At 35.9% G+C, this 27,990-nt stretch overlaps 1 protein-coding gene and 1 long non-coding RNA gene across 2 annotated transcripts; both read left to right on the top strand.

The window, feature by feature from the left end:
- The first annotated feature begins 371 nt into the window (after positions 1 to 371).
- On the top strand, positions 372 to 20,577 carry LOC125652489 (uncharacterized). The gene is made up of 4 exons (XM_048881721.2): positions 372 to 410; positions 12,392 to 12,614; positions 17,974 to 18,151; positions 19,005 to 20,577. The coding sequence occupies exons 2-4, from the start codon at positions 12,459 to 12,461 to the stop codon at positions 20,354 to 20,356; spliced, it is 1,686 nt and encodes a 561-aa protein (XP_048737678.2). The 5' UTR covers positions 372 to 410; positions 12,392 to 12,458; the 3' UTR covers positions 20,357 to 20,577.
- Positions 425 to 6,380, top strand: LOC130055211 (uncharacterized). Its single transcript, XR_008803497.1, has 2 exons — positions 425 to 1,337; positions 1,451 to 6,380. It is a non-coding gene; the product is annotated as an uncharacterized LOC130055211 (long non-coding RNA).
- Positions 20,578 to 27,990: the final 7,413 nt, after the last annotated feature.

Below are 27,990 nucleotides of genomic sequence, written 5' to 3'. Positions count from 1 at the left end.
AAATTGCATCCAGGATAGAGCATTTTTACCCTTATTTTTCTCTATTTCGCTACTGCTTCCGGGGGGCTTCGCCCCCCCCCCCCCAGGACCCCCCACCGGGCTTCGCCCTGGACCCGCTTGGGGGCCTTAAGCGGCCCTCAAACCGCTCGCCGTAAATTTATGCACCCCCCATTGAAAAAGTCTGGGTACGGGCCTGTATATCCAAGTACATTACATAATGTAAACTTTTATCAGCACATGTATGTTCAGCCACATTCGGCAAACCTCGGCCGATTCCGGTACCCTACATCTAAGATGTAGGGTACCGGAATCGGCCGAGGTTTGCCGAATGTGTTCAGCCAATCAAATCGCGTGTAACACGTAAACGCAAATTATTTCCGGATTAATACAGACACGTGCAAGCAGCATGGGTATGTATTTTTTGTTTTACAAATATCAATTTGACTTGTCTCTCTTTCTTTGTGAATTTTAACCATTGTATAGCAATATTCCATTTCCAGAATCGGCTTTGTAAGTGACATATAAATAAAGTAATGACCTTGGTGTTTAGCATTGCAGCCTTTTAAAAATTGTCAGACGAACTAGGAAATACCGTCCGTAATGCCTATCAAATGTTTACACCGCACGCAGCATGGTGTATTTTAATCCGGAGTAACATACTTTCGTTTCACGAACTTTGATTTTTTAAAAACACATGAAGTTCATTCAGTACACTATAGTAACTGGCGTGACTGTCCATTTGCACTACGTAAAAAAATCAAAGATAACGAACAGTGATTAATCTCGTAAGTCCTATAAGGAATACAAAATTAGGAATTAAGCAAACACGGATACCTGGACATATATCAAAAGGACAGAATATGGTAAGTGTATTGTCGTGCATTCATCTTATAATTTTTATAATTGCATTTCATTCGGGTTTTTTTATGCACTGACAAATGTATCAGGTTTGGAATAGCTGAATCAATTGTTCATTGTTTGTATTGTTTTTATAATCATATTCTCACACTTGATTTTAGTGCACTGACCATTAGCTCGCATCTGCTGTTTATGTTAAAGTCAAATTTGCTGCGTTATGTTTATTTAACTTGGGTAGGGTCTGCATTTTGATATTTATCTTAATTATGAACCAATGCGGGTTCCTGTGTAAGTTTGGCTATTTATGTGTGCTTTACACGTACACAATTCATTCCTGTAAAAGACTCTCGATCAACTATACAAACGTTAAAATTTAGGAAAACATTGGCCGATCACGATGTAAGTTTTACAAGTTCTAATATCTTTATTTTTTAGAGCTGCAATTTAAATACCAGTGTAAAGTTCATGTGTACTTTAAGGTAGTGAATTACATGCATCTAATTTTATAGTAGCAATGTAACCTAACTTCATTTACTTTTTCATTATGACTTTGTATTTCATTTCATTTATAGACTTGATTTGTTTATTGTAGCTTTTTACCATATACGCACACACATACGTATACACACATACGTATACCCACTAAAACAGGGACACACACGCGCTATTTAGGATCCGCTCCTATATGTGAACTGTTTGTGGCAAATAAACTGCAAAGTTCTGGTTATCTCACTGTAATCCGTGTTGTGTTTTTAATAAAAGTGACATGGAAGGCAGTACAGTAAGCTTGCTTGTAGGTCCCTTCATGTCAAAAGCTAATAATTATGTGATAAAATTTAAAGAAAACTGATGGAAATTTGAGTTCATTTTCACAATTTACAGTTGAATTTAGAACAAAAACCTTATTCGTGCTTTACAGTATAAATGGTAGTTAAGTCACCTTGTTTACTGAGAAATGCATACAATACGAAAAGTTGACATCTTTTGTAGCCATTACCACCGTTTGATATTTACACGCCGTAAACATATGATCAGTGAAATATATATCTCGTTCAAAAAGTCGCAGGGACATAGCCAGCGTATTAACATTTCACGAAACACACATTTCTCCCCATAACTTTTGTCTCGCCTTCGTTTATTTTCAGATTCATATTTGAGCTAGGAAATAGTTTTTTATTATTATATATCAGCAGCGATTGACACCATACTCAAATGTGGATTTTTCGAGACGTTTAATCCCATGTCATGTGCAGCTTATAAGTTGTATATTAATTATATTTTTGTGCAACTGTTAAATGACTTTATCTGTATTTTGAGTGTCTGCAATGCACATTGTTATACCCCTATAAAACAGTTCCTATATAACTCCTTACAAAAATAAGTCCAACATTTCGACTTTTCTGGCGACTGTTGGACCGGGAACTGTTAAAATCGACTGTTATAAAATAAATTCCTTATAAACAAGCATAAAATCATGATTATAGTACATTGACTCTTGTGTGTTTCAATCTGTTAGACTTTCCAATTTTATTGCATTTCTTGGAAGTTGTGTTAAAAGAATTGGTGGTCTTGGAAAAAGGTTGTTGTAGTGAACAGCAAAGGTCAACTGCTATTCAACAGTCTGTATACCTAGTCACCAAGGGCAAGGGTAGAGGTCATGTGGTTCTGCATTTCATAGGGCCAGTTAAGGGGCTAAAAGAATATAGTGTTAATGATAATTATTTCCATGAATAATGAGAGACATCTCCCATCTCTTGTTATAGTGTTCTTCTTTAAAGATTTTGTGGGAGATGAGAAATACTTTATTTGATGCACAGACACCAAATTAAAAGTGGAGCTTGTTGATCCTAAGTGACATCCCTGCCATTATCTTCAATGCAGTCTTTCATGTGTCTTAGGCCACTAATAAAATGTGTTGTGTTTCCGCTAACCCGACCGACCCTAAATTATAGCCCCGACCCTAGATTTTTTTTTCGATATTTAAAAAAAAAAATCGTCATTTTCCCGGAAAAAATATATTCCCGGTTCTTGGTTTTCGGTTTAGTTAGACATTGAGATGAAGTCATTCAAACGCTTTAATGATATACAAAATTGCATGGTATTGTGTCAAGCGTTTAAACAACATTGATAATGTTTCTAACTAACAGCATGGATGTTGGTTGACCCAGTGGCTAGTACCTCCATGCGTGCTCACGCAACGATGATTTAACAATTGAAGTTAACAGACGGTCGAGAGACTCTGCCAAGTGTTATGTTTTCATAGAAGACTTTCTTTTGTTAAAATTGCCAACTCCTATGTTGTTTTTAGACGGTGACTATTTATAGCCATGCACTGTCTTATGCTATCATTTCAACGGCCATTAGACGGGGACCCTAGTTTTATATGGAGGTCATGATGCAGATTGACAGACATGAATGTCCAGTCTGTCAAATTTGTATGCACATCCTTGGTTTCTGCTGCAGTTCTAACTGAAAACACTATGAAAAGGGCCGCAAATAAAGCAGTGAGCTCATCCGAGTTGTTGATGGCTGATGAGAGCCGAGAGGAAAAAAAGATGTGCAGATTGTTTTTAAAATAAAAATTTATGTCCGGTAAAAAGTTTTAGCTGTAAGAGAGTTGGATCCCATTAGGATAAGTGGGATCTGCCCAGACTGTCTTCCTACCCTTGTTCCATTTAGATTGTGAAAATACATTCAGAAATGTATTAATAAACTTAAAATATGTTAATGATGTTGATATTTTGGTGATGATTTAATATATTTTTTCAAAACCATCACATTATTTTCCTGTCAAACATATCCAATAGAAGATTCCTATGACAACCAATCTAAATGTAGAAACAATATATCTGGTACTTGTAGAGCATAGTGGCATAGAGGAGTTAACTTTTGTGTTTTATGCTAGATATGTTTCATTGAAAAATATAGTTTCTTATAAAACATCTGGAAATAATCCTCAGCCAATAATGGGTGAAATGTTATGATTGAAAGTTTACTTGCAATGCAATTTAAGCACAATTTTATTTTGAAAGTATAAAATTCAATAGAACATTTAACTTGTGCAGTAATTAGGGCTATACGGACCGTGGATATCGGCCTGGATAGCTCAGTGGTTAGAGCACCTGACTAGAAATGCAGGGGTCCAGCCAAAGATTTTCTCCTTCCCATACTACATTTGGTGCCGTTGACCACCCCTAATGGTGCAGGTTGGCCTGTCAGGGGCGAAAGAACCTGGGTTGATATATTTATACTAACAACTCAACTGTATGACAAACGGGATGATTTCAGCTTCTCCATCGTCAACTTCCCACATTTATGTAGCAATATTCCATTATCACCTGCATATGGTGTTTATATATCTCAACTGATTCGATATGCAAGAGCTTGTTCTGGGTATAGTCAGTTTTTAAATCGAGGTAAGCTACTGACAAACAAGTTGATGGTACAGGGATTTCAACAGTCTCGATTGAAGTCAGCATTTCGCAAATTCTATGGTCGTTATAACGATCTAGTTCGTCAGTACAATCTCGCATTGGGTCAAATGCTGTCTGACGTGTTTCATACCGATTGTTAAGCCGTTCTTGGCACACTGATTTTGACTGCGGATAACTCCGTTTACCTGATTAGGATATGGGGCTCACGGCGGGTGTGACCGGTCAACAGGGGATGCTTACTCCTCCTTGGCACCTGATCCCACCTCTGGTGTGTCCAGGGGTCCGTGTTTGCCCAACTATCTATTTTGTATTGCTTGTAGGAGTTATGAGATTGATCACTGTTCGTTATCTTCACCTTGCATATTGAAAGACAATTATAAAATTATAATTGATCTTAAGGAAGGAGGAATGTAGTAATTGGGGCTATACGGACTGGATATCGGCCTGGATAGCTCAGTGGTTAGAGCACCTGCCTAGTAATGCAGGGGTCCCGGGTTCGATTCCCGGTCCAGCCAAAGATTTTCTCCTCCTTCCTATGCTACACTTGTTAGAGTTTACAATGTTTTTGCATACTTTGAAAAAATAAAATTTAAAAAAAAAAAAAAAATTATTTCCTACCTACCTACCCTATTTTTTTCTGGAACGTTAGCGGAAACTCAACAATTTTTATCGTTGGCCTTATAAAGGTTTGCAAACACTAGTGCTTGCATAATGCACAGACACGTGAAGTGGGTAGTGTACGTGTACAGATGTTGTGTACACACCACCACCCCTCCACTGTCTACAAAATATATACCTGTAGAACCAGTAATATCCACAGGCACCTGAAGTATGGATATTACTACCCCCCCCTTTTTTTCATAATTTTTTTTTGGTGGCAATAATTTCTCTGAAATGTATGAATTCCCAGTCTATCTCATCCCTCTTTCGATTCATGTAATCGTTTCACGCTTTTTGTAAGCTTTAAAGATTGGCCTTCTACCGGTATAATAAAATACACAAGGTAAGAAACAAAAATTTGTAAACAAACAGGGGGTCCCCGTTTCCGGGCACATTTTCCAAGTAATTACAGCGTTACCTAAGGAATTTTGACGAGCGGCAGGTCGGGGAGATGTCATACTACAAGTCTCTTCAACTCAAAACCCATCTCATCTCTTTTATTTGACACAATCTTGCGTGAATTGATCGGACAGGGCTTCATCTCTTCCACTGGCAGCCAAAAAGGAGGTCACAGAGTACGAATTTATAACGTGTCGTGTGATTGGTCCTCGAATAATCCCGAGACCCTTTGGATGATCCCGAGACTAAGCAATGTCTTTGCGAACAAAATGGGATACAATGTCCCATAGGAGGAAATGTCCCATAATGAACATGAAATGGCAGTGAATATCCTATTTGAGCATGAATGGGAATAAATATCCCAAATAAAACACAGGATGGGGACTTTTATCCCATGAATATAGTAATAAAGCAGAAAATTGTATCTTAAAGAGTGTTGTTTGTCATGATTCTTAAGAATGTTCTTGCAAGCTAAGGAATGACATTAACTTTATATCTAGTAATTACACTCCTAAATTATGTAGACCTATGTACATGTGTTAATGGATAAATGTCTAAACAACATGAGAAATTAAATTATATTAGAGCTCTGCATTACTAAACTCTTTCCCATGCAATTTTAATTGTATACATATAACCCTATCACAAAAACATTAGAATAAAATTGAACGGTATTAAATTATGCAGTTAGAACACTAACTTATTTACATGCAGCTGTTCACATTCACTATTTACAACCCTTTACAGGTCGTCAGGTGTGAATATTCACAGGAACCGGTATTTTTGTCTGTAATAATAATAGTAGGCCCTATGGTACCGTCCCCAATGAAAAAAATAACCCCAAAGGAATGGCACCATTTCTTACTCAAAACTTCGCTTCAAAATAATTCGAAAATTCTGCTTTTATCGTCCCCACCCCAATTGTCATTCTGATTCAGTAATTTCATTTTTTTAAATGTTAAACATGAAAAGTATAACTGAATCTGTGTTCACAGCCAAAATTTTAACCTTCTGGATGCAGGAATAAAATTTTAGCCTTCATTCTGTGTCATGTAAACAAAGACTGGAGTCTTTTTATGTTTACATTTAATGTGGCTCACTACACCGGGAAATAGTTTCTCAAATCAGTACAAATTGATTTAATATTTTAAAAAAGATCTGATGATATACAATAAGTGTGTATGCCAAAAACAGCAAAAAATGCAAATTTTGATAAAAACATGATTTTCAAAAATATTATTTCAACACATGAAGAGCGGCCCCCAGACCCCCGCCTAAGAACAAGGTACGGTTGTATACATAAAAAGGCCCAAAAAAATTCTCTCTATAAAATGTGTCTGGAATTAACCTTAATCAGTGTTTTAAGAAATTAAAATAAATGCCAGGTATATTATGTCAACAAAATCAGAATGATAGTCCTAAATGGATAGCATTATGACATCATGAATAAGACATTTCCCGCCTTTTTCTCAAAATAAGCCTGAAAACTGTGAAATGTCATACAAATTATTGCTCAGGAAAAGATGTGCGCATTTGTCGAGCAAAATGAAAATGATATATATATTGTGTATTATTTTGAGATGAAAAACATGCTTCAATATGAATTTGCTCGACGCATGCGCTGTATGTTTTCTAAAAGGAAAACCACCTGAATTTGTGGATATTTTCATTGAAAATGGCATTTTTGCAATTTTATGCCAACTTCAAGCTCTCGTCATATGACACAAATCATTTTACTGATCAAACTGAGTGAATTTTGGGTTTGCTAAACTATTCCTTAATTGAATGCCAGGATTTGAGCTTCAAGTAAAATCATCAATATTTTGGGCCAGATGACTGTAGAAACTGTACCTACTTCTTTCCTGCCTCCTCCAAATTGAAGGTTAATTTACGGCCCTGTAATGTTACAATGATAGATGAGTACCGCTGTTATAGGCATCACCAAAATTATTTAGGTAGTGGCGGATCCAGAGGGGTAAGAAGTAGGCATAAAATCGTGATAACAGTACTTTGCTTTTGGAATAATGATAAATAAACCCCGACAAGACAACCCTGATATATATATATATAAATGTCCGTGATCATAGAAATGTATCACATAAAAAATCGATGACTAAGTGGAATAAAAATTAATTGTCAATGATACCAGGTTTTCATTGCGAAGCAGACTTTAATTACAATAAACAAGTACATCCATATATACAAGACTAGTTCGGATATGTTGTCATGTCTGACGAACCGTAACGAGTAGGATTTAAAAGGGTAGTTTGTGAATTGGGAATACACAATGACTGACCAGTGTCCCCACTACATTTTTTTTTAAATTTCCGAACTAAACATCGTGTGACTGTTTATACCATACAGATATGATATATTCAAATTGTACATTGTAGAATACCAGGGACTAAGTAGAGTTACAATGGGAGTAGTTTTTTTAATTGGAAGTACACAATGACTGACCAATATTTTCCGTTTGAAAGTGCCATTTCTATCTGGTCAAAACGAGCCTTTTGTCAATTTTGGACCATAAATCCTGCAGGAAGAGGGATGGCTTCCGCTCCTCCGCCTCTAAAGTTGTTTTTCTAATTTCAAAATATTAAAAAATAATCCTCGTATGATTATGTATCCTAGATATTTAAAGTATTCGAAATGTTAACGTTGTTTATTTCAACTTTCAATATAGTTAGGAAGCTAATATTAAGTGAATAACGCTAAATATTACCGCAGATATCCATTGACTTCATTTACCTAATTAGTAGATCAACACCATACGTCTACCTAATAACTGGCGGTTCCAGGGGGGGGGGGGGGGGTTAAACTGCAATATCAATACTTTGCTCTTGAAGAAGAAGAAGAAGGGGGGAAAACCAAACAAATAAAAACTCTAAATAAGCAATGAAACATACGAGTAAAGATCATAGGAATTTATCACGTACAAAATCAACTCACGACTAAGTAGTGTCAGTGGCAACATTAACGGTCTGTATTCAATGATGAAGTTTGTTAATTAGAAATACACAATGACTGACCAGTGTTTTACGTTCAAGGGTAATGTCTATCTGGTCAAAATGGGCCGCTTGTCAATATTAGAAATTGAATTGTGCGAAGTAGGGGTGGGGTGTCGTTCTCGGTTATCCACCACTAAAGTTAATAAACATCATAACATCATATGATGAAGGCATGCCTTTATATATATATATATATATATATATATATATATATATATATAGTATTCAAAATGTTTATATTATATCTACATTTATTTTAACTTTCAATAAGTTAGAATGATAGGTGAGTACATGTACCGCTGTTATAGGCATCACCAGAATTAATTTAGCTAGTGGCGGATCCAGGGGGTTATTATAAGAAGTAGGTATAAAATCGTTGTAACGGTACATGTACTTTGCTTTTTGAACACTGATAAATAAATCAGATAATCCTGATATATAAATGTCCGAAATCATAGAAATGTATCACAATACAAAATCGTTGACTAAGTAGTGTCAATGGATTGATTTAAGGTTTCATGTCCAACGAAGCGTAACGATTATGATTTACGAGGGTAGATTGTTAATTAATTGGGAGTACACAATGACTGAACAGTGCTTTACATTCAATAGTCGTGTATATCTGGTCATTAAGTGGCTGGGGAAATAATTAGTACTATGCGTGAGGGATGGGAATGGGACGGGGGATCCGACCATTCGCCACTGAAGTTATAATTTGAAAAATAAACATCGTATAGTTAAATTCTTTTGCGTATACAAGGTATTCAAAATATTAACGTCATCTATTTTATCATCCAATGAAATTAAAATGATAAGACTGTTGTAACCACACAACTTGTGTAACTAATTAGTGGCGGATCTCGGGGTTAATACATTTGTAAGTAGACCTAAAAATTTGCGATAACATTGCTTTGCTTTATGAGTAAAATAGTCTACAATATTCATAAAACATTGATACACAAATGTCGAAAACCATAGAAGTTTATCACTATAAAATCGCTCGAGATGTTTAGAACACTTAGAGCCGAACTTCCCTAGAGTCGAGACGTCTGTTAACCGTTTATTCGGACACGCCTGTCATTGAAGTCTTTTCGACGCTTAAGGTAATGATAGCAATCGGAGAAAGTACTTTGACTTGAGAATGAATACGATTGTAGAAGGGAGGGAAAGATGGACCGAAGCATGCATTTTGTAAAACGATTCTTGTGTTGTTAAATAATCGAGAATCTTATTTGAGATGTCTGATTCGGTTCACTAAACAACTTAGCATCACCTAGCAGAGTTCATCTTTCACCGTAAGCACTTAACACTAATTTTAGAACATGTAAACAAGTTGTAAGCTAGGCCTATTCCGTAATTCAACAACATATCACAGGAACTTTTAATTTAATATGTAGTAATAATACTGCTACCCTTTATAAAACCACAAGGATGGTGGGTGACGATAATTTTAAGAACTTTTTGAAACGAAGTTTTGAGTGAAGTATCAGCCCTTGTAGGTTCCCCCCCCCCCCCCCCCCCCCCCATAGCAGCTGATTAGGGGATGGTACGGTATATGGTATATACCCACACTATTATTAATACACTGACAAAATTAACGGTTCCTGTGAACATATTTTAACACCTGACGACATATGAAGGGTTGTGAATAGTGAATGTGAATGCACGGGCAATGGAAGTTGATGTAAATAGATACATGTAGTATCATGTGCATGTGTATATATTTATACATGCACATACTATATATTTACATTAACTTACAGTGCCCGTGTGTGAATGAGTATTTCATAGTGTTCTTGTCTGCTTGTTGCAATAATATAGTCCCGTCCAATTTTATATGAATATTTTTGTGCAAGGGTTATATGTATACAATTAAAATTGCATGGGGAAAAGTTTAGTAATGCAGAGCTCTAATATCCTTTATTATCTCTCATGTTTTTTAGACATTTATTCACAAACACATAGGCCTACACATAAGAGTTTATAATTACTATATATATTTAAAAATTAATGTCATGCCTTGGCTTTTAAGTACATTTTAAGAATCATGACAAACAACACTTTTTAAGATACAATTTTCTGTTTTATTGTTATATTCATGGAATAAAAATCCCATCCTGTGTTTTATTTGGGATATCTATTCCCATTCATGCTCAAATAGGATATTTACTGCCATTTCATGTTCATTATGGGACATTTCCTCCTATGGGACATTGTATCCCATATTAAGTTTAAATATGGGAGTTAAAATCCTATGGGAGAAATTATATTTTTTCTCCCATAGGATTTTTGGTGGGAGTGATAATGTACTTGTTTCCCCAACATGTTGCATCCACATGCAGTTTGCAGTCTATGTAACCTGTAGTTAATGTTGTAAACTTTCTTTCTTTTTTGAATTTCCTTCTTTATAAACTGTCTTACTGTTATGCCCTGTGGGCCCAAAATTGGAATAAACTTATCTTATCTACAATGGAGAAAATTCGAACCATGAATGAATATTTCTTTCCGATCTATGTTGTATCTTTTTACATTTTTTTTTTTAGGTTTCAGGAAGCTTAACTACATGTATCATTTCAACAGAATACTAATCTATACACGATTTAAAAATTATCTTATCCCACATCTTCGCTAACTGTTTTCGGTTCACTCCGCTTCCCGGAGTGGACCGAAAACCCTTGGCTAACGAAGATTCTTTAACACTGATTCATGAATATTATGCCACAGGAACCGGTAATTTTGTCTGTAATATAATAATAGTAGGGGTCTATACTGTAATATAATAATAGTAGGGGTCTATACTATATCACCTCCTGGTAGATCTCATAATGAAAATAGATAAATAAAATAAAATGGATTAAGATGAAAATAAAGCGTAATGAAATTAATAGAAGAAGAAAAAATAGGCCTACATGAAAACATAGTAATAAAAGTGTTTCCTCTGAAACCACAGGCACCTGAAGTATGGATAATACGACCCCCCCCCTTTTGATAATTTTTTTTGTGGACATAATTTCTCTGAAATGTGTGAATTCCCTGTCTCATCCTCTTTCAATTTATGTAGGCCCTAATCGTTTCACGCTTTTTGTAAGTTTTAGAGATTGGCCTTCTACCGGTCTAATAAAAGACGGGGAATTCACACATTTCAGAGAAATTATTGCCACAATAAAGAATTATCAAAAATATGGGGGGGGGGGGGGGGGGGGGGGGGGGGGGGGGAGTAATACCCATACTTCAGGTGCCTGTGCTGAGACTCTAGATAGAGGATGGAGTATACTAGTACTTAAGCTATTGATTAGTACTTAACTGAAAAAACCCAAACTAGAATTAATTGTTGGAGGCGTATCATCGGTAACGGCTTCATACACGATTTCAATTTAAGGTACAGTGTATATTACCAGGTGTATTCGTCATTATTTGACCTGGTTACCACACAATACGGAGTTAAATTAGTGGAAGCTTGAACAAGTTTTCTGCCCCCTCCCTTCCCACTTTCTACGAGCCTGTCTGCATGCTAAACATACATCATAACATTTATAGTTTTAAAAGAAATGTTTCGTTGTTTGGTAAACATATTAGAAGAATAAGCTTTCTGTCATATTTTAAGTTTATATGCATGTACCCTCTAACCTTTAATCTATTGTGACCTACATTTTGATTGGTTAATTTGGATTTTGAATTTCGAAATTCGAATCTCGTATTTTGAATTTCGAATCTCGAATGAGCCTTCTGGGCTTTCGTACGCCTGTCTCCGTAAATCTCCGACGAGCAGAGATATTTACGGAAAAAGCAGAGCGTCTGGTTGCACGAGACTAGGATTGGCGTAAAAAAAAATTCCTTGTTAGAGGTTTAGATTTAGCTCGGATTATTTCCCGTGCTCTAGTCATTAGAGCCCGCAGTACGAGCCAGCGCTTCGCTATAACTCGCAAATATAATTATTCTTAATTACGTATACATCTAATATAGTACATGTACATGTATATGTGTTATAAAAATCTGAATCGTCATTAATGGCCAGTAATCTTCCATTAACAGGAGTACTCTGTGGAGATCGGAAAATAGTCACACGACAGGAAATGAAAAAAAGAGGCTAAAGCATGTCATGGTTGAAGTCATTCGACATAATAACATCGAAGATGAAGGAAGGATTCCAAACGATATGAAGAGAAGGAACGTCGCGGATGTACAAAAGTCTCCAGATCATGCAGCCAAGGACAGGGTGCTGGGGGTACACGATGAAATACTCAAGTTATTGAAGGTGCTCAGTCCACAGACATACTGATTATCTATCTAAAATGATTCTAAACGTATTATATCTTTCCATTTTGAGCAAACAAATCATTTTGGGGGTAAAAAAAGTAATCATATGAGAGTTTTTAAAATTTGAAAACTGGCTATTTTGTGGATTTGAAATATATATTCCCTTTTCTAGACATGTGAAATTATTCGTCGGAGAAACGAGCACTATGACCTGGGTGTATTGGAAAAAGTGAAATCAAACATGCTTTGGGGCGAGATCAAAATATCAATGTCGGATAGAAATCTAAATTCAAATAGCAAGGGGGAGGGATATAACAACTCCTATAAGTTTCTGTCATCCGACAACGATTACACTTTAGTGGGAAAAGAAAAAAGACGTGACTGTTAAAAACCACATAATGATATTATATTTTAGTGAACATTCAATAGCTTTAATGTATACTTTCCTTTGTGAATAAACTGTAGTAAAGGTATACAGGGTGATATTTATACTGACGTGTTTTACTCGGTAATCGATTAGTTTCAACATTCATCATATTGAGTTTTAAAGGGGATTGGGGGGTGGGGTGGTCTTGGTGAAAACTATGTAAATTTAGTTTTTTTGTTAGACATTGAACTTTTGATCTCGCTCCTTAATCTTTATTGAATCATCGAATACTCGATTCATCGCTGTAATTATAGCGATCTTTCAAAACAGTGTACTGTTGAGATATCTTTGGTCCAAGCATGTTTTTAGATGTGTAAAATGGGCAATTACATGAAAGCTTTACAACCATTGCAGGTATTTCAAGTGACTTTGGAGATACATGTGTATTTAGGAATGAATGAAAACAGAAAACCCCAAAATAATTCTAGGCCTTATAGTAATATAATACAAATAGGAAATCCATACAACCAATAGGGGCTGTAAGCTCGCAAACGAGATGACGCGAGATTTGAGTACTTCCGGTGACAAACAAACCTTTACGGTTTGCATGAAATCATACCACCAGTTGGAAATATCCTGCAGTTTTTATCGTTGTTTTTTGGTCGATGCAAAGAAGTGGACGTTATGGGGAAAGTTGTGCAGGTAAGTATAAATGCATTCTAATACCGGTAGTAAACTTGATTTCCATTAAATGATAAATATTTTGGTTTTGTTTGTCACCACATCTGTAGGGCCTTCATACCGATCATCAGTCTTTAGTTACATATACGCCCAAGTATAACTAAATAGATTTACATTTATTTATTTACAATCCACAAGTCAAGATGTACACAGTTACACATCACATGCAGCCAAGCTTGAAATTGTATAAATCAAATGTTTATAGAGGGAGGAGTATGATTTTACGATCTATAGAGAGAATTTTTACAAAAAACATCCCTAGACACGGCAGCTGTAGTACTGCTAAATAGCTCTTTCCATGCCATATACAACAAAACTTCATCATTGATTTCTTATTGGCGTCGCGCGTGCATGACCTTCTTTAGCTGTAATAATGTAACCCTCTCCTTTAAAAAAAAAGGGGGGGGGGGCGTCAGAGTAAAAAATCTCGGAGAGGGCTACATTATAGCAGCTTAAAGGCCGGCAATTGGGTATAAAAGCAGCCAATCGGTGAAAATGGTGGAATATATGAATTTTCTGGTCACATTCAGATTGCAGCACTTATTTTGCAAAAATAAAGATTAAGCTGTTGTACTGAAATTTTAAAATAGGTATGCTTCTTCCCCTCATAAATGTACATATATTGGCCATATCTATTTTAGATATAAATTCTCATGAAGTTTTAATTTTGGCCTCAAAAATCTGAAGCAGGGCTAAATTTGTATTTCAAACTAGAGATTGGCAGTTTGTGGGTGTGATTATCTTTTGTTATTGTTTACACCGGATGTTGACTCACATATTGCAGGAGCATGCTTGTCTAGTTCTAGATAAGAGGGATTGCACCAAAGGCAACATGTAATCAAATCACTGTATAACGTGGAAAAAAAGTACTTACTCATATATCATTGGTAAATCCAAATTTTATTTTTTAATTATATATAATCACATTCCATTAAAAAAATTGGTTAACTTTATGAAAATAACTCATTAGGACTGTTCAGTCTGATCACTGTTTCAGAGTTTTGCAGGATTGCTGGTACCTTTTCTCGAATAATGTTAAGCATGATGTTTGTCTGATTAAGCAACAATCTCCTAGGCCAGTTGTGTAACTCCCATTAATTGTCTCTCACCAATGATGACAAATGTCCAATTGATCAACCATCACTCTAAAATTACTCTCAATCTGGACTCTTACATGTGAACATTACAATGTCAGTAGGTCTCCAAATATCATAATGGACAAAATGTTTCTTAATAACCCTTCAATGCACATGTTCTCCATTGCACAGCTACAATTTCCCCCCAAATTCTTCTCATAATTGAAAGGTACCAAGAGGAAAATCATAAGTATTAGTATATCATATATACCAATATTTGTGTATATTATAAAAAAAAAAAACTACATGTTTTAAAAGACATGGATAAAACAATGATGAATTCATTTTGTAGTTCCTAGGGTGAAGTTTTGTTAAAGTAAAAACATAGCCTTTCAGTGCCTCACAGATCGAGCAGAGTGGTAGAAAAATGCGGGAAAACTTTAGTTTATTTTGATAAATCATGCCAGTCTCCCTTTTCAAAATATCGTCTGCTACAGAGCACGTTTAGAGTCAAGCATCAGATTGCTGCTTATTCTGATAACACTGCTAAGCCCTGCCCTCTTGCCATATATGCTTAATTGCTGTAGGGGTGTAAATTTTTCTAGGTTACTCCTGGCCTTTAACCTTGATAAATGTAATATTTACACAATTTTCAAAAACAAGTGATAGTATTTGATATTATAAAACAATAAATGTTTTAGAAAGTGGATTTATTGAGATTCGATTGGCACTTGGTGGATGGGAGGGGGTATAATTTGATAACATGATACAACAGTATTGATGGTTTACTGGGAATATTATTATTAAACAAACCTTCTCCACCTGCATTGAATTTTTCTATCCTCTCTCCCTAAACCAGTTTCAGGTTGTATAAATACAGTTTGTGTATAGAAAATTCTTAGTTTTACTAAATTCAAGAATATGGCTTTTACTTAAGACTTACAATATCTTCCTTCAGATGAAGAGAAATGTATTGCATGAAAATGATTTTTCTTCCAATTTTTTATTTAGGTTAGATGGATCGATCCCATTGAGACTACTCTCTTGAAATATTCCCGGACACCTTGATACCCAGGCCATGACATACAGTTCCTGTAAGTGCTGACATACCGTCAAAGCAGTGACTTGTGTAACACCGAATGGTGCAATCACTCATTTTTCAACTTTGAGTATTGGGATCAACATGTACTCCACAGAAAAGTTCCAGCAAAACCCAAAGCTGGAAACCATCTGTGATCAATTAAAACAATGTGTGTCCTTGAACATTCCAGCTTTTTATCCTTGAGAGGACAGTTGGCTTTTAAAAAAGTTGAACTGTGTTACATATTAGCCAGGGGAGTATTTACGTCTAGAGGGCTAACGAAAGGATAAAATCCACATGCCAGCAGTCTGCGAGCCAATATTAACCAAGATAAATATGTGCATGGGATGCATTAAACAGTATATTAAATTCTAATAACTGTTTATTCAACCGTAATATTTTTAAAACATTTTCTGGAGTGACTGTTAAGTACAATGCTCTACATGTTCACATCTTCAGGAATTAAGCACTCGGATTTTTTTTTTTTGGGGGGGGGGGGTATTTTAATATTTTTTTCTTCATTTATTATTATTATTTGCAAATCCTGTATGATTAAAATAAAACTCGTGTGTCAAATAGTTTAGTATAAATAAAAAATGCACTATTGATTGTTATTGTTTTACTAAGTATGTTTTATCAATACATGTTGATTTTGAATTCATTCAGGAATGGAAATATTAAAAGAATAATTCTGTTAATGACTTAATGTTGTGTCCATTCAGAGTCCTTTATGATCCGGGATAATTCTGCAGTCAGCTGTTGTCCGAATAATTAAGTTGCAGTAATAAAATTCTATCACTTTGCAATGTTCTTTGTCCACTAAGAGTCCTTGATGATCCGGATAATTTTGCATGCAGTCGGCTATAGTCCAAACAATCGAGACAGAATAATTCATATTGCACAAAAGCTGGCCCTATATCTGATGATAGCAAGGATGTCTGGACTTGAGGGAGTAAATACTCTTCCTCTATTCTAAATGTAATAAAAGGTTTATATATAATGTACAGTGAAGCGTACATGAGAAATAATATTACAAAGAAAATATTTGTGACCTCAGAAATTAATTCAAGAATTTTCTGATGCTTACAATGTAACTTTTTTTTCTTTCTGGCTGTAAACAGGCATTAATTATACTGAAGATACACATTCTACAAATTTTCTACCACATTATTGGAACCAGCCACTGAAATTATGAAATTACTCTCTCCGGCGTTTGCCTCCAGATATCTTTAGACAAGAACTGCCCCCCCCCCCCCCCCCCCCCTGTAATTTCTTGCAAAATATTTACAAACTTAATCAAGCCATAGATAATAAAGTTCTCTTAATAATACCCCAATTTCTCCAAATTGCTTAAATGATAATGACCCCTCCCCCCCCTCAAACCCAGTGAAGTGATAGGCCATAATATAACCATACCCCCCCCCCCCCCCCCAATTTTAGCAACATCACAAAATTATCTACCTCAGTTACATTGCACATTTGTATGTCAATCATTAACAATAATAGGCCTAGTAAAGAGAAGTAAGTTTAATTAAAAGTATAAATGAATTGCGTAATTATCGAATAATCATTCATGAAGATGAAGGTATACTTGCAGTTACCTGGTTACTTTATACAACTTGTTCTCCATCGACACTTGAACCACTGCATTGACAATGCATGCCAACTTGTTAAACAGGGACATAACAAATGGTTGTGGTACACAGCGTTCTCTGATTTACTAATAAGCTTTGGTTTTTCGGACGTGTATTTGGCCCATATTCTATACTTGTAATACTGAATCGGATTTGTTTGTCACCGGAAACGCTTCACCGGAAGTGACGAGAAACGAGACTTACAGCCCCTATACATTGTATATTATCAATTCATATGATATACGAAAAAATATGACTGTATCATCCCTTCCCTATGTACATAAGGTTTAAAAAATCAATATTTATGTCAAATTTGCAAGATTAAAAGTGCAGAAAGTCTGTGCATCTAACCAAAGTAATTACAATAAAATGGTGTGCCAATGATTAATAAAATTTCAATTACATGTAAATACCATATGTTTACATTTGATATATAACTCGTGCCATTTCATTTACAGACTATAGATGTCAGTGTCAGAAAATTAGATCGACAGCAGAATAATTTGAAGACACAGATAAAAATTGTACAAAGAAACCAACAACATACGAACAGAAGGATTGGAAAGCTTGAAGATCTGTTACATAAAAAACCACCGTCTCTCCCAAAACGGCACCTCCCAAAGCCAACTTTACCCGGTAAAAAAAACATTGAAACGTAGAAAAGTAAATGTTTACCTGAACAATATTGCCACATGTTATTTTCGTCCACAGACGCAAGGACAAAATCCATTTTAATTATGTCCACAACCCAGCCTGTTTTAGTGATAAAATTGAACAAGTGAAGATAACGAAAAGTGGTCAATTTTACAAATCCTATATAGAATACAAAATGAAGAAAGGGGAAAACGGAGACCTCTGAACATATTAGAGGTTGAATCACGTACCTAGGAGGAGTAATCATTCCCTGTTGACCGGTCACACCTGCCATGAGTTCTACGTGTATATATTGATCTAGCAAACAGAGTAATTCGTAGTCAAAAACATATGAAACACTTCAGACATCATTCGACCCGGTATTAGCTGGTACTTGCATTTAAATAATTGTAACCATAGAATATGTGAAATTCTGACTTTTAATGAGACTGTTAAAACAGGCGATGTAGGTGATAATGGAATATTGCTACACAAATATAGGAACATAGGTGCTAAAATCATTCCTTTTGTGATAAAGTTGTGTTTTTGGTTTGCCGTTGACATCTATGTTTAATAGATTTTCCCAGATTTGCATTCTCCCGCTCGGGGTTAGATCCAAATGGCAATAATTCCCAGGTATACCATACCGGTATATAGTTTCCTATGATCTTTCCACATATTTGACAATTATAATTGAAAAAAGACTACAGTTTTTTAAATTAACATGATTTATCATATTGACAGTAACGAGTGTTTTTCCAGCTATGTTTTTAAAGTTTACCTAATGCACTAAGTGAAAAAATGTTTTTCAAAAATAGGGAGAGACAACTTCAGAGTGATTCATTTTATTTATCAGGATCATCTGTGGACGAGTGTATTCATGCAGAAGTATTACGAGAAAATTTAAGAAGGCTAGTAGCAGACATAGATCTTTCAAATGGATTGATTCTTGATGCAATGTTGGCGAATGAATGCTTGACTGAATCTGAATACTATGAAATAAAGGATTTAAGCAAGCTGGACAAAACAAGAAAACTGGCTTCCATTTTGGGACGAAATAGCAAAAGCAAATTTCAATTGTTTCTGACTATAATTTCTAAAGATGACTTCCAACCAGATGTTGCAAAATATCTACAGACATCATATGAGAAGAAGCTGAATGAAAACGAGACACACTCTGAATGTGTCCAGTGTTTCATTATTAAAAACGTGGAAATCAAGCGGATTGTAGACTATCTCTGTGAATATCAGTTTATTGGACTAAATATCATTGAAGATGTGCTCAAGGGAGACAGACCAAATACAGATAATTTTTGGCAACACATTTTCAAGACAATTTCCAATTCCGTAAATGGGGAGCATTATGTTTCAACATTCAAGGAAGCTCTTCAAGATCATTATCCCCACATTGCAAAGAAAATTCACAGCCAACGTAATCTAGTATGTACGTGTTATGATGCTCTGCTTTCCTACCCCAGTGGCAGTATCGGAGACTCCTCTGAAATCAGCACAACAACACCCATACCAGATCCTAAAACCGATACTTCTTTGTGGGTCCATGGTCTACCCGATGTTCAGGAAAACGAAGACGAAAGCCAATTGATACATAGTAATAAAAGTCTCACCCAGATGGACGGTGCTATACCCTTTTTTAAACCCAAATCTTCGATGTTTACAGATGGACGTCCAACCGCTGACATTGGCAAACTACATCAAAGAAAGCCGTTTTATGGTCGGGGAAAGAAACCATATTTCAGATATGGAGCAAATACTTCCTTTCACGGAAATTATCGAATGAATAAAGCGAAATATAAATGGTTCAATGCAAAGAATAATTCTAATAACAAACTAACCCACAACAGGCCTGGAAATGTAAAGCGAAAGTATGATATGCTACCACCTAGATCGGCTCTTAAGTATGTTCGAAAACCCACTGCGGAATATAACAAGGGATCGACACATTCAAATCCGCAACAATCGCCCACATCACCAAAGGAGCAGACGATAAGTAACCACAACGTAGCCAATGGGATCACGGATACCTTGAGCAGGCCACGAATGAAGCATTATGAAACAGAAAACCAAGACCCGAGAACGAGCAATAATGGAAGGGGGACACATGGAAATCCACAGCATATAAAATCATTAGACGGTGATTTTCCTTCATTACCCTATGAACGATATGCAGACGGTGATCCTAAACAATGATAACGCGAGATTAGAAACTGCTTATTGCAGACTGAAGTTGTAAGATGGGTATGTGTACACCTAAAGGGTGAAGATAACGAACATTGATGTACTGAAGGGAATTATTCCTCTAGGGATGCTATATTTTTCTGTGAATTTCTTCATTCAATCCATATGTGTACCTTTAATGAACTATTCATGATTACAATTGTAATTAAAAGATTGATATAGTGTCCTATCAACATTAGTTCTCAAAAGCGCTTTACATGTGTGAACCCAGATTACACAAATAATTATATTTGAACGACAATATATCTTTTATTTCCTATTAGGCACGAAATTCACGGAGTTTGTATAGAGTATATATTAGATATTTCGTCCACACCATAACAGTTTGTTGAAAGGCCACTTTCAATTAGAATTAAAACATTTAAATTGTTTTATTTGGATGTCACTGTTCTTAATCACATTGCATAAATTTTTGTGAAAGGTGGCCTTCATGTTGAAAATGATTTAAGATATATAAGACTAATCTTAAACCTCGTATTTACTCTAAGATCTAGAAACCTGTCATAACTTATTTTTTAGTATCAATGCCTTCGTGGTGCATTGGTTAAAGTGATGGTCCAACTAAGTTCTAACTTTATGTGGTTCCGAGTTCGAGACGTACTACATGTGTATAGGGAAAATCTTTAAAAATCTTCTTCTCAAGAACCACTGGGCAGGAAAGTACAAAATTACATGAAAACTTATTCCAGACTTAGTGCATTTGATTTTTCCTTGTCTTCGCAACTCCTTGAGGGATTTCAATGAAACTTAGTACACAGGCAGATCCCAATGTGTAGATGTGCATAGTACAATGGGAATGCTGTCCCATTATTTTTGAAAAAGTTACAGCCCTTGGACTTAGATTTGTTTAATGCAAAATACATTGTTATTGCAACTCCGACGAAATCCTTTTGTGGATAATCCTTTCTCACTTAGTTAGCGGCACAGGCAATTAAAGGTTCACAATAACAATATTCCTACTACATTATATGATGACGATGGTCAAATTGCACAGCAATGCTGGTGTTGTGTGTTAAGTCCGAAACAAACCAGGGGTGGATCCAGGAATCGCGGTTACGGGGGGCGCCACTTTTTGAGGCAGGGGGTCTGGAGGCCCCCAGTGGGTCCAGTGCGAAGCTCTGGTGGGGGCCGGTTGCGCCCCCCCCCCTCCTCCTTAAATCCGCCACTGCAAACCGCTTGTCGGCATTCCTGCACTTATGCTTCCGGATGTGTTTATTAATCAGGGGACGATGGTTATGGAAGACAGAAGCAGGGGTGTAGCTAGAACGAAATGATGTCCACGCCAAAAAAGATAGGGATCGGGAAGGCGCCTTAAAGCGTCCAGTGGTCCCAGATCAAAGCCCTGGTAGGGGTTCAGGGGCGAGGAACCCGCAAGCTCTTGCATGTTAGTGTTTCTTGTGGAAAAAATCTAGATTCGGAAATGCCAATTTAAAAATTAAACTAACTTAATCGTTCGATGATTTTTAAAGTGTTTAGTGAATTTATTCACAAACTGCTTGATTTATGGATGCTTCGTATAACTTTCCTTTTTTTTTTTTTACCAAACGATGTGCACGCCATGGCTTGATGGCGTATAGGCAGCTACGTCCCTGTGCAAGGTACTGCACATGACATACACATATACCTGGTAAAATGCTGAAGAAAGGTTTAGACAAAGACAAATAAAAATGCTACATTATATTTGCCACACGTTTTACAGTTATTGAACGATGTACACAAATGTGCAGCTTCATCAAAACCCAAACTTCTTAGCTTCACCGATGTCCCAAAATCCACGTCCGTTATAGGGGCGTTGTTGCAGACCTATGTTCAATCCCAAGGAATCAAGAGGCATAAGTCAAGTAAATCATACTAATATAATATGCTCTTATTTTAATTCACTGTAGGCGTTAGTACGCTATCAAAAACCCTCATTGCTATTACTTTCAATGTCATACATCGGAGGCCTCCGTGGCCGAGTGGATAGAGCATCGCGCTCAAAATTACACGGACTCTTACCTCAGGTCGGCACGGGTTCGAATCCCGCTCGCTCCTGTAAGTGAGAAAGTTTACTTTCGGAAGGTCGGTGGTCTCTTCCCAGTTACATTGTATCTGGGTTCTCTCTTCCACCAATAAAAACTGGGCACCATCAGATAACTGAAAAATTGTTGAGTTTGGCGGAAAACAGTCAACATACATCGGTTAATGCGAGGCACTTAACCTAGTGCTAATAATGTCTATATTAGATTGAAAAATTACTAACCTAGTGCTAATAATGTCTATATTAGATTGAAAAATTACGAACAAAAAATTCTGATTATTGAATAACTCAAAACAACATACCAACAATAAGTTCTGATTATTGAATAACTCAAAACAACATACCAACAACAAATTCTGATTATTGAATAACCCAAAACAACATACCAACAACAAATTCTGATTATTAAATAACTCAAAACAACATACCAACAACAAATTCTGATTATTAAATAACTCAAAACAACATGCCAACAACAAATTCTGATTATTGAATAATTCAAAATATCAACAACACATTATGATTATTGAATAACTCAACCGTGTCAGACATGCAGGACATCAATAAATATTCAACTGATGGCTATTTAAATGGTTCTGTACGAATTTAGTCAGTACGGATATCGGACTGCGATGATAAGCTACAGGTGTTATTTTCGTGGAGGGCTAAGAATGGCATCCTGTGTTGGAATACTGCTTTACCTGTGTCTAATGAATACAGCAACTGCAGGTTTGTCGAGTCTCGTTGGAATCGTAGATTGAATTATCATTGATTAGGCAATGAAAATGCTTGTAGTATCTGAATGCACTACTGTGTAGCAGTGTTTTGTTTGTTTGTTTTCTTTTGCTTGTTTATTTGTTTTACGTTTCTTCAAGATATGTTGCACTCATTGTGACGTCACCGGATTTAGATGAAACATCGCAAATTCAAGGCATGACGCTGAGGGGTGTGGCACTGACGATTCTTTATTGTTCTAACTCTTTTCTTGACATGGAACATAGCATTTCGATCATTTAGCAAAGGAGGAGTTTCTACCTGTTTTGTCTTTTGTTAAATGTGACCAAGGTATATATTGTACGAATGGGAATCGAACCCAAGACCTTAATGGGTAGCAAAGTATTGTGTATAGGCTTGGTCTTATAGACCAACACAATGCGATGATTCAAGTGAATTCAATGAGATCGAAATTACAAAATTATATGCGATCATCTAATCTAACGTGACATACATGTAGGCATGAAATACGTTTAATTTACCTTCAGGTTTGCACCATTTTACGCAATATAATGTCAAAATAAAACGTTTATTTGCGTCACTTGAGTCACTCATGTGACATATTTATATCGGCCTGCTTCCGTCGTGCGTCGTGCATGAGCAATTATTAACTTATTGATAACCACCCTTCCAATCATTTTCAAATTTTGCATAAAACATCTTTGGGACAAGAGGAATATAAATTGTAACCCCTGCACCCCTGAGGTCTTAGGAGCAGGGCAAAAACTGCCAATATTGCAATTAAAAACCGTCTCTATAACAGCAGATCTATAAGAAAAACTAAATGTATAGTCATGAAAGTCAGGAAGGCCTCTACCGAAATTGTAAATTTCATGTTCCTCCTGACTCCAGGGTGGGGTCAAACTTTGTATATAGTGTTTATGTGTAAAACATTTGAATAACATCTCCTCTAATGAATGTGATCTTGCATTAAAACTGAATAGAAGGAGCAGGTAGCCATTTACCAAAATTATAAATTTCATGATCCCATGTGTAGGGGGTTTTGTATTGGGGTTGGGGGAAATGGTCATATTAATTAAATGTGTGTGCTATTAATTGAATATTTTAAAACTTCTTCTCGATAACCGACATTCCAATTCTTTTCACATTTGGTATGAAGCATCTTTAGGACAAGGGAGTGTACATTTTCAGTTCCAGGACTTTTGCACCCAAGGGGCCGTGAGAGATGAGTAAAACATGTCAAAAATTAAGAAATTTTCAAACAACCTTCTCTACAACCGCACATCTCTAGAAAAACTGCATGGATTGTCATGCAGAGTGGGAAGGCCTCTGCGAACATTGTAAATTTCATGACCCCCGAGGCAGAGGTTCTGACTCCAGGACAGGGCCAAACTTGGTATGTAGTGTTTATTTGTAAATCTTCTTTATTGCTAATGATACTACATTGAATCTTTGTTTTACGCCCCGTCAAGAATTCATTGAGACGTCACCAGATGTATGTTAAGTACAATAGATTTAGTCTGTGCTTAGCGCACAGGGCCGTATCAGTGAGAGTTCTTTACGTGCCAAAGGCTGCTGCAACCCGAGACCTCCGTTTTTAAGGTCATATCCGAAAGACCCGTGATTCTCACTTCTTACTGCCGAGCGTTTGACGAACGAGCAATCGAGCGGCCATGACATGAGCGGGGTCAATGTGTTAAATATTTAAATAGTTCATCTTTAATGCTATTGACGCTAAATTGAAACTAAGTGGATAATTAGGAGCAGAACGCCATTTGCCGCCCTTTCGTTCCAGGGTGGGGCCAAACTATTATCATATTGAATATTGTCTTCTTCATTTAAAATACTTCTATGCTTTTTTTTTTTTTAAGAAAAACATAAATGGATGTACAAAAGTGTGAATTTCGCTAACACATGGTTTTGACTCTAGGACGGGTCCAAAACAGTCATATAGTGATGTAAAGTCTTTCATCAGTATGCACAATTTCGATGGGGGGATGAACAGGAAATTCATTATAGATTTCAAAGTCCTTGGGACTAATGATGCTTTTAACTAAAACTCAGGTGACCGATAAGGCCTGTCGACATCTTATTATCGTTTAATGTCCTCTTTTGACGAAAACATTTTGTTTCTCCTTTTTCAAGATTAAAAGTAAACTTTGTAAACAAAATTAACACGTGTACCATTGGCGTATCTCCGTAAGAAACTCACTAGAATATAGTAACACTGCTAGTCCTGTTCAAGAATTCTGAGAGGAAAACGAACAATTTACAAAAATGTGCAATTTGTCATGAAAATTTCAAAATCTGGGAAAACTTTAATATATATGACGTCAAAATAAGAATTACCACCATTTTTATAAAGGAAAAGAGAAAAACCTCATTCACATACTGTTCATCAAAATAAAATGACAGAGCCTTCCTCTTCAAAGATGAGTAACGAAATAACAGAAATTCCATTCCATTCATAAACAAAAACCCCAAAACAACCAAAAAAAAACCAAAAAAAAAAAAAACCACAAAACCCCCCAGAAGTTACTACGAGTTCAAATTTTTAATTGTATTCTTTGTAAGTATCATGAAATTGATCACTATTCTAGATGGTTATTTTGCATTTTGTTATGCTGTCCTTTTGACCTAACTTATTTCAAATTATCATTTAATCAAAACCAAGACATTTCTTAAGGGGATATGATGCTGAGATGTAAGTAGAAAGGAGGTCTCTCCTGTTTGAAAAATGACAAACCGGGAAACACTATGGGACATTATCAAAAGTTTATCATGATGATTCTTATTTTTGAAACCATGAACAAGCCTGTGGCATTTTGGGTGAGTGAAAAGTTTTAAATGTCGAATACTGTTGTGCCATCGATATCAATAATAATGCTACTGGTCCAATGTTGGTCATTTGTTTTAAAAATCATTATAACAATTAGCCATTCAGAAAAGAAGAACTTTGAAAGAGTAATCATACCTGTAAATCAATAATTCGATCCAATTATGATAAATATTTTTGCATTTTTTGACGTGAAACATTTGTTGAAATAAGATGTAAAAACAAAACTCCGTATGGAGAAAAGGGGTGTTTGATCATTGTTCAGTTATTGATCGAGAGATTGTGGTCAACAAGGGCTTAATATCAACAATATATATATATATATATATATATATATATATATATATATAGAGAGAGAGAGAGAGAGAGAGAGAGAGAGAGAGAGAGAGAGATGTCGTGGTGCGGGGTACTTTTTCCTTTGATCTTAACCATAATTTAAATCAGAAAGAAAACCTTTGGCAGAGTTCCAACTTACAATCACTGACCACAAATTTGAAACTGTTGTTTTTAAGTATGATGCACGTATACAATAAAATATGTTCAAATCATCAACTGTCCTTTTCGTATGAGACCGCAAAAACCTAGACACCGTGTCACAGCAAGTGTGGCACTAAAAATATCCATCCCTGCTCAAAGGCCGTAAGCGCCGAGCATAGAAAAATTCTCGAGTGACGTTAACTTCTGTTTTAATGCATTGAATACTGTCAATATATGCAAGAATTGCTAATCACGACACGATACAAACATAATGGAACCACAGAAATTGGAAACGCAGAATATAATTTGCTATCTTTTAAGTATCGGATCGCGAAAATTAGCACTTGCAGAAAATACCCGTTATACGGTATAGCTACGAATACTACGATTATCATATCATGATACAATATATATGATACATTGTAACTCATTTATGATATGTAATTAAAATTAGAGGCTATAACGAACACAACGAGAACTGAGTTTTTTCTATTTTTCTTAGAATATACGGTACATGTAATTGTTTCATATTCGAAAGAACATAGTGAGAGAGAATATAAGCAGAGTTTTGATTTAAAATCGATCACTAGACTTTACGTTTGCCCTAAGAATTTGTGTTACGACGTTTTCCCAAATCTTTGATGGGTAATTTCATCTTTGTGGTGACTAATGTCAGGAAATGGGTATGTATTTAAAACATCAGTGACGTGGATTACCAGGGGCAAACCACACCCCAAACCACGTCCAACAATATTTTTATCGAGGAAAGATCTCGCAATAGGACCTAAAGGAAAAGAGGTACATGTATAGCGCTTTTGCTGACGAAACGGCCGACTCAGAACACCGGTTTCCAATAGTAGACTGGAGTGTTATTTTTAAATATAAGACCAACGTTTTTAATGTTCCGTTAACCAAGATAAATAACTGCTGCAGTTTGGCATTACTGACATTTATATGAGTCGTTCTTTATTCAATAAACCATGTTCCTATGTGGAATGATGAACAGTACAATATTTTCATAGGTGTATTCATATCACACAACAACTCTTATAGATATGGCATTACTTAGCTCAATGTCTTTTTCTGACATGGCTGCAGCACCTTTAATAATTTTCATCAGTTCATTTGCCTTTGGTTGATAATTTGAGAGTTTGGCTTTGCCTAAATATCATATGACAGTTGCTACATGAGTTTTTATAACTGTATGAAAACTATTTTCCTTCCTTGACCTATTTTTATTTATTCCATGCTGTGCATTTGTGCCCCTTTTCTTGTAGTATTTGTTTAGTTTTTCACCATGCCACATTACGGTTTGCAAATCCTGTGCACACAGGAACAGGTTAGTGTAAACAAACGGAACTACAGTGATCTCAGAATAGATTCCTTTTCTTTAAGTCGTAACTTGCAAATATTGGAAGTTATGATGAAAATGACTAATATTTGTTAAAATATGTGTATCACATTTATGCCCCCCTCCCCAGGAAAACAAACAAGTAATGCTTCATGTGCAAGATTACC

This window comes from Ostrea edulis, chromosome 5 (genome assembly GCF_947568905.1).
Source record: "Ostrea edulis chromosome 5, xbOstEdul1.1, whole genome shotgun sequence".
Lineage (NCBI taxonomy): Eukaryota > Metazoa > Mollusca > Bivalvia > Ostreida > Ostreidae > Ostrea > Ostrea edulis.
The sequence above is the reverse complement of the archived record's forward strand: the minus strand, read 5'-3'. Positions and strand labels throughout refer to the sequence as shown.